Source organism: Rhincodon typus, chromosome 15, assembly GCF_021869965.1.
Source record: "Rhincodon typus isolate 14 chromosome 15, sRhiTyp1.1, whole genome shotgun sequence".
Classification (NCBI taxonomy): domain Eukaryota; kingdom Metazoa; phylum Chordata; class Chondrichthyes; order Orectolobiformes; family Rhincodontidae; genus Rhincodon; species Rhincodon typus.
The window spans coordinates 1596410-1604702 of record NC_063346.1 but is presented as its reverse complement, the minus strand read 5'-3'; the positions used below and the strand labels follow the sequence as shown (position 1 = coordinate 1604702).

General features: G+C 47.8%; 2 protein-coding genes across 4 annotated transcripts in view; one reads left to right on the top strand and one right to left on the bottom strand.

Annotated features, from left to right (window-relative positions):
- The window catches only part of LOC109917987 (uncharacterized protein KIAA0513), a 123166-nt gene that overhangs the window by 27381 nt on the left and 87492 nt on the right, over positions 1-8293 (bottom strand). The gene's annotated exons all lie outside the window — the stretch shown is intronic.
- LOC125484932 overlaps positions 7-8293 on the top strand; it is a 22502-nt gene continuing 14215 nt past the window's right edge. Inside the window, exons 1-3 of one of the 3 annotated variants that reach the window (XM_048605542.1) lie at positions 46-155; positions 2569-2655; positions 3662-3870. Coding sequence is in view for 2 of the 3 variants with exons in the window: in XM_048605540.1 (XP_048461497.1) it covers positions 17-155; positions 3662-3870 (348 nt within the window). In the remaining variant the exon portion in view is untranslated. Of the gene's footprint in view, positions 156-2568; positions 2656-3661; positions 3871-8293 lie in introns of all 3 variants that reach the window. The other 2 variants (XM_048605540.1, XM_048605541.1) reach the window with 2 other exon arrangements.

Below are 8293 nucleotides of genomic sequence, written 5' to 3'. Positions count from 1 at the left end.
CGGGGCGGAGTCGGGGATGCCGGGCCTGTCGGGACATGTCAAAGGGACCGCGGCAATGCCACTACAGGAACCTTCACCCGAAAGGGGTTTCCACAAACTGGAGTATTGCCTGCTTGACTATAGCAGCCGGCATCGTCTGGACTTCATTAGCCGCAGTGAGTGAATGGGCGAGGGACGGCCCGGATACCGGTACCGCCCCGGTACATCCCCTCAGCACTGACCCTCCGCCAGTGCCGGCGCCGAGCCTCCGCCAGTGCCTCCGCCAGTGCCGGCGCCGAGCCTCCGCCAGTGCCTCCGCCAGTGCCGGCGCCGAGCCTCCGCCAGTGCCTCCGCCAGTGCCGGCGCCGAGCCTCCGCCAGTGCCGGCGCCGAGCCTCCGGTTTGTGAATCTTTAGCAGCGTCTCTGTACAGAGAGAGGTCTGATATTCTGTCACCGATGGCTGGGATAGCCAGGTTCATTGGTCCATTTGTGAATTGAGAGGCGCACTCAGGTTGAAGCTGGGGATCGGCTCTGTTGTTACTGAATGACAAAGCAATTTCTACTCCTTCTTCTCTTGTTTCCTGTGTTCAATGGTTTAAATTGATGTTACCCTAGTTCAGTCCATACCGCTCTAAACAAACTGGAAAGGTCTTGCCTCTGTTCTTGACTGGATTGTCTTTTGTTGATCCCAAGTGTAACTGCATTTTTGGATCTAGACTTATGTCAGCCACCCTGGAGTCAGTGAGATAACATTTTCATCCAACTGTAGTCACTGTCTATGAGCTGAGAGTGTCTTTGCGTTCGCTGGTACATGAGGTCTCTCGGAGATGTATCTGTGATGTTCTTCTGTGTCCTGCTTCACTCCCGAACACCCGTAGCATTCCCTTTAATAAGAATTTATACAGGAATTAGCACAATTTGTAATATTACAAAGTTAGAAAGATGTTTCTTTCCTAAACCTGCAGCAACAGTATGTATTGATACAAAGCACGTTATCTGCTGAGATCTGTATCTCTGATATGAAAAGAGCAAACCTGCAGCTAAGCAATATTCCCCATCCCAGCCTCCCCTCTTCTGCAGCGTGAGTTCATTGAGTGATGAGTGAGGCTCGGATTGCTGTCTCTTGATGGGACGGCAGTAGAGATACCGCAATTGTGATTGTAATGATGAATGTGGTTTGGACCAGGGAGAGAAAGTGACCAAATGTTTCTGCTCTCAGCCACGCAATACAGTGTGTCCTCTTCATGAGTGATTCTGTGAATATTGCTGAGGACAGGATATTGTCACCTGTGGTGATTTTCATGGTTGACCAGCTCGCTCTAAGTGTGAAGGGTCCAGACCCAAAACGTCAGCTTTCGTGCTCCTCTGATGCTGCCTGGCCTGCTGTGTTCACCCAACTCCACACCTTGTTACCTCAGACTCCAGCATCGGCAGTTCCTACTCTCTCTCAGTCTGGGTCACTGTTATATTTGATATTATGATGAACTAACAAGGAGCTCCATAGAATGGGACTTACTGATTTCCCACCACACTGTCTGTGTTACAGCAGGTGTATGAACAACTAGACCCCCTGTTAGCCCAGTGCCCCTGGCACCAGCCTGGATGGTAATTGGAAGCTGCCTGAATGAGCAGCCTGGATAATGAGGGTGGTCATTCATTCGTGAGCACCCACTAGACCAGGAGCACTGTCCCAGGAAACGTTCTGCCAGTCTGCGTCTGCTTTCAGCAAACATCCCAGGGACCAGAATCACTGTATTATCCCTGTCCTGAGCAGATCTAATGGGAGTTTAAATATCAAATTTGCTTCACAAATGCTAAAATACAGCATTTATGAGGTCTCTGAAACAGAAAAATGCTGGAAATACTCAGCAGGTCTCTGAGGAGAGAAACAGAGTAAATGTTTCAGGTCCATGATCTTTCAGCAGAAATGGGAACAGTGAGAGTGGTGACATATTTCATTGAGCATAAATGCAAGGGAAAGGGGAGCAAAAGATGATCTGATTGGGCAATAGTTGTGCAATGGCAGGAGGGTTGACCCTGCAGGACAAAAGGAGATAGCAATTGGGAAAGTGAAGAAATGGAAAGGAAGGTTTGGGGGAGGTGTAAACGGTGATATCACAGATCCCAGGTTGGAAAACAAGTGGGAGCAGCAGGAATGATATAAAACTATCGTCCCTGAAGGACAGTAAAAGATAAAACCAAATGTTCCAGTGAAGGTTACCACGAGCTCGGCACTTCGCAGACTGCTGAAGGTGACACTAACAATTCCACGTTGGAATATCTGTCCTGCCTTTTGGAAGCAGCTGTTAATGCTGATTCTACTATTTGTGTTCGTACCTCCCTTAGACTTTTGATGTCTGTCCATGCTCCATCACCGTCTTCTTTTTAGCCATTTTAATCTCTTCCACTTTCCACTGTCACAGAGCCTGTCTCTATTTGTTAGAATCTGTTATGGATTGAACCATTTTCCAGTTCTCCTGATGAAAGCTCATCTGGTTGATTCTCTCTATACAGAAGAAGCTTGTGTCTTGTTCCTGTTGCCTGTATCAGGTGCTTAACAGCTAATTGTATTGAAATAATCTATTCCAGAAAAACACAACCAATTATTTTCCACGGGAGACAAACAGGAGACTGGATAAACACAGCAAGCTCTGGATGATCCAGTCTTGAAGAAGGGTAATACTCAACATTGACTTCTCCTCCTCCAGATGCTGTGACTGGCTTGCTGTGTTTTTCCAGCCTCTTGTTTGTCTACCTTGAATTTCAGCATCTGCAGTTTTTTTTTCTCTCTAACCAATTACTTTCCTGCTTGGCCTAACCTGTGCTGTCAGACCCCATTCTCCCCTTACCTTGTCGCCCCACTCCAAAAGAGCTACTCCAACCACAGCCATCCTCCAGTAATCTCCTCCTGTTTATTGGTGCTTTCCTGGTCTGAAGTTTGTTTCTAGCTGACAGTCCCTTGTTGAAGGAGCAGTTTTTCACAGGCAGAGAGTATGTGCAAATGTTTGTCTGTGGGTGCACCATAACCAGATCATCCTCAGATTGATGGACACAGCACAGACTGGAGACCAATGCAGAGCTGCCGGGCCTATCCTGGGATGTATTTCCCAATGGAAGCGTAGAGAATAGGAGCATGAGTAGGCCATTCAGCCCTTTGAGTTTCCCCCACCATTCAATATGATCGTGGCTGAACATCTAACTCAGTCCCCTGTTCCTGCTTTCTCCTCATACCTTTCAATCCCTTTAGCCCCGAGAACCATATCCAACTCCTTCTTGAAAACATTGTGTTTTGGCCTCAACTGTTTTTTGTGGTAGAGAATTCCACAATCTCTGGATGAAGATATTTCTTCTCATCTCATTCCTAAATGGTTTACTTCGTGTCCTTAAACTGATCCCTGGTTCTGGACTCTCCTGTCAACAGGAGCATCCTTCCTGTGTTTACCCTGTCTAATCCTGTTAGAATTGTACACGTTGCTATGAGATTTCCCTCAATCTTCTAAACTCCAGTGAATATAATCCTAACTGGTGCAGACTGTCCCTGTACGTCAGTCCCACCATCTTAGCAATCAGTCCGGTAAACCTTCGCTGCACTCCCCATCGCCAGGATGTCCTTCTTTAGATAAGGAGACCAAACCTGCACACAATAATCTAGGTGTCAGGAGCTATTTTTTTTCTCTTGCAGTTTGCCTCGAGGGCAGGGATATACATATCCCTGATTGTGGAGCTCTGCCTCTTCGAGTAGTCTCTGCTGCCTTATGGAGCAGCGTGAGAAATGACTGCACTGAGCATTACGACAGAGTCCTGGATTTTGTGAACACCATCTGGGAACAGGCTGCAGGCCTGGTCACATACCGACATTACCTCAAACTCTGCATCGCGTTCAAAGCCAAGGTACGTACTGGGCGAATCCCATTTTCTCACCCCTATGATTGTAAGGGAATGTTAGATGCAAGCTGCAGATATTGCACCATATCAGGGAGGGAGAAAGTGACCTGGACTCTAAGCTCCAGAAAGCAATTGCACTACAGACCAGGTAATTCAGAATTAGTCTGTGATCATGCATAGGCTGTGACTGCTGGTCAGGGAGGTCTGAGGACCCAAGGTAAAACTGACAAAGGGTGTCGCCCCCTACAATAATCCAGCAGCTACAAGGTTCTGTGAAATGTGCAGAGTGTCCAGGGTGAACAAACTGACCATGGCACTATGGTACAGGGAGCCATTCGAGTAGGGGAAGGCAAGAGGAAAGTAGTTGCAGTAGTGTAATTCCTGAGGGGAGCGTAGACGTTGTTTTCTGCAGCTGTGAGTGGGAGTCCTGAAGGCCATACTGCCTGCCCAGTGCCAGGGTTATGGACATCTCCTCAGGCCTGAAAGAGAACGTGGGGAGAGAGAGGGGGAGGGATTCTGTAGACATTGTCCATGTTGGAACCAGTGACATTGAACAGAAGCTCCTCTCAAAGTCCTATCAAAGAACCTCCAATGTAATCATCTCTGGATTATGACTGAGCCGTAGGCAAACTGGAATTAGGCAAATAAAGTCAAGGCGTTAAATTTAAAGATTAATGTGGGAGGAATGGGTTTCAGTTTGTGGGGCATGGACACTGGAGTAGAAGACAGCAGTTCTGGTGGATGGGCTTTGTTTAAACCGTACTGAGACCCAGTGTCCTGGCGAATCAAATAACTAGGATTAGGCAGAGAGCTTTAAACTAATTGGTGGTGGTAGTGGAGCTGGGAGCTGGGGCTTGTGGGGGTGGGTGGGGGGGGTGCGGTAGTGGTGATGGGTGGGTGCGGGGAAGAGAGAAGGGGTGGAAGATTAAGGAGAGGGTAGGCTGATGAAACAAAAGGCTATCTAACATTTTCAGAATAGCTGTTTCTAGGTAATGATTACTGGAATGGGTCACTATAAACAAGCAAATTAGGTCAAAGGTGGGAAAGATGGTAAAAACACTAAGTTAAAGGCTCTTTACTAAAATGCATGTAGTATTGGAACAAAATAAGTGAATTAACAATGCAAAAAGCAGGTTAGTGGGTATGATCTTAGCTATTACAGAGACATGGTTATAAGGAGATCAAAGCTGGGAACTACATATTCAGGAGTATGTGACTTTTCAAAGGTCAGGCAGGAAGGAGTGGGTGGTGGGATAGCAATGTTGGTACGGGATGAAGTAAGTAGGATAGCAAGAGATAATTGGAAGAGGTAGCCAGGAGAATACACAGAGTGCATTAAGGACAGTTTTCTAGAACAGTATGTTGTGGATCTGATAAGGATTCGGGCTGTTTTAGATCTAGTGTTGTGGAATGAGACAGCTGTAATGAATGATGTAAAATATCCCCGAGGAAACAACGACCATAACATGGCAGCATTAAGCGTTTGGTTTGAGAGAGAGGAGCATTACCAGGGTCTCTGGATGAATTGTCCAACGATAATAGCACTAGGCCGTCACCATTATGGTCTCAAAGCAACAGGAGTACAGAATGTGCAAGGGGGGGGCTTTATAAAGGAAACTAGGAGAGTAAAAAGGGGCATGTAAGAATAATGACAGGTAAAATAAGGGAAAGGATTAAGTTATTTTACAAATACATTGAAGGAAAAAGAATATTTCGGGACAGTAGGGGCCATTAAGGACTACATTGATAATTTGTGTGTGGAGTCAGAGGACGTAAGTACGGTTATAAATAAATACTTTGTGTCAGTATTCCTTAGGTGAGAGGGATGTTGGTAAAGAAATCAGGGAGGAGGTCTGATATATAATTAAACAAATTAACAAAGATGGAGAGAGAGGAGTTTCTGATTGGTATGGCAGGCTTAAAGGGAGATACATCTCTAGGACCAGATGTAATGTATTCCAGGTTTGTGAGTGACATAAGGGAGGAAATAGGAGTGCTTTTAAAAATGTTCAGTTCCTCCCTGGCTGCAGGAGAGGTGCCAGAGGAATGGAGATAGAAAAAGCATTATTAAAATAATCATGGGGGACTTCAATATGCAGGTGGACTGGGAAAATCAGGCTGGCAGTGGATCCCAAGAAAGGAATTTGTGGAATATCTGAGAAGGTTTTTGTGGAGCAGCTTGTGTTGGAGCTCACTAGGGAATAGGCAGAAAACAAAAACAAAGTTGCTGGAAAAGCTCAGCAGGTCTGGCAGCATCTGTGAAGGAGAAAACAGAGTTAACGTTTCGGGTCCGGTGACCCTTCCTCAGAACTGATGGTGGCTGGGAAAATGTCAGTTTATATGCAGAAAATAGGGAGGTGGGTAGGGTAGGGAGTGAACGATAGGATAGAGCCCAAAGAGAGAGAAAGACAGTTGGACAGACAAAGGAGCTGCTAATGATCAGGCTGGGAGGGTGAGTAGTTGTTAATGGGGATTGTTAGTGACTAACAACAGGGGGTGTGTAGTGGCAGGCTGTGGTAACAAGGCCTGGTGTGTGGGGTGGGGGGCTGGGACATGGGAGAGTTTAGGCCGTAAAATTATTGAACTGAATATTGAGTCCGGAGGGCTGTAGGGTCCCCAAGCGGAAAATGAGGTATTGTTCCTCCCGCTTGTGTTGGGCTTCACTGGAACACTGTAGCAAGCCAGAGAGAGATGTTAGCCAGGGAGCAGGGTGGTGCATTGAAGTGGCAGGCAACAGGTAGTTCAGGGTCTTTTTTGCGAGATGAACGTAGATGTTCTGCGAAGCGGTCGCCAAGTCTACGCTTCGTTTCCCCAATGTAGAGGAGACCACATTGTGAGCAGCGAATGCAGTAGACTAGATTCTTGGAAGTGCAGGTGAAGTGTTGCTTCACCTGGAAGGTATGTTTGGGCCCTTGGATTCTGGGGAGGGAGGAGGTAAATGGGCAGGTGTTGCACCTTCGCCGGTTACAGGGGAAGGTGCCATAGGGCTGTGGGGTGGTGTTGGGGGTGAAGGAAGTGTGGACCAGCGTGTCCTGGAAGGAACGGTCCCAGCGGAAGGCAGACGAGGGAGGGGAGGGGAATATGTGTCTGGTGATGGCATCTTGCTGGAGGTGGCGGAAATGGTGTCGGATGATCTTCTGGATGTGGATGCTGGTGGGATGGTAGGTGAGGATAAGAGGAACCCTATCGCTGTTGCGGGAGGGAAGAGAAGGGATGAGGGCAGAAGTGCGGGAGATGGGTCGGACCCGATTGAGGGCCCTGTCGACAACAGAGCTGGGGAATCCTTGGTTGAGGAAGAATGTGGACATTTCGGCGGCTCCCTTGTCGAAGTTGGCCTCATCTGAACATATGCGACGGAGACGGAGGAACTGAGAGAATGGGATGGAGTCTTTACAGGAAGTGGGGTGTGAGGATGTATACTCCAGGTAGCTGTGGGAGTCAGTGGGTTTGTAATGGATATTAGTGGCCAGTCTATCCCCAGAAATGGAAACAGAAATGTCGAGGAAGGGAAGGGAGGAGTTGGAGATAGACCAGGTGAAAGTGAGGGCAGGGTGGAAATTGGAGGCGAAATGGATGAAGTTTTCCAATTCTAGACGAGAAAGGGAAGCAGCACCGATGATATCATCGATGTATCGGAGAAAGAGTTGTGGTTTGGGGCCAGAATAGGACTGGAACAAGGAATGTTCCATGTACCCCACAAAGAGACAGGCATAACTAGGGCCCATGCGGTTACCCATGGCAACCCCTCTTACCTGAACAAAATGAGAGGAGTTGAAAGAGAAGTTGTTGAGGGTGAGGACAAGCTCAGCCAAGCGGAGGAGGGTGGTGGTGGGTGGGGATGGTTCAGGTCTTTGCTCCAGGAAGAAGTGGAGAGCCCTAAGACCCTCCTGGTGGGGAATGAATGTGTAAAGGGATTGCACATCCATGGTAAAGAGGTGGTGACTGGAGCCGGTAAATTGGAAGCTTTGAAACCGGCGTAAGGCGTCAGATGAATCATGGATGTATGTGGGTAGGGATTAGACCAGGGGAGAGAAGACTGAGTCAAGGTAGGAAGAGATGAGTTCTGTGGGGCATGAGCAGGCTGAAACAGTGGGTCTACCTGGACAGTCCTGTTTGTGGATTTTTGGCAGGAGGTAGAATCAAGCTGTGTGGGGTTGGGGGACTATTAGCTTGGAAGCGGATGGGGGGAGATCACCGGATAAAATGAGATCCATAACCGTGTTGGATACAATGGCCTGATGTGCCATGGTGGGGTCATGGTCCAGGAGGAGGTATCTGAGAGCTGGCGCTCAGCCTCTACAAGGTAGAGGTCAGTACGCCAGGAACCCCTAGGCAACAGTGACCATATGACAGAATTCATCTGCAGTTTGAGGGAGAAGCTGGAATCGGATGTAATGGGATTACAGAGACAACAAGTTGCAGGGCTGGA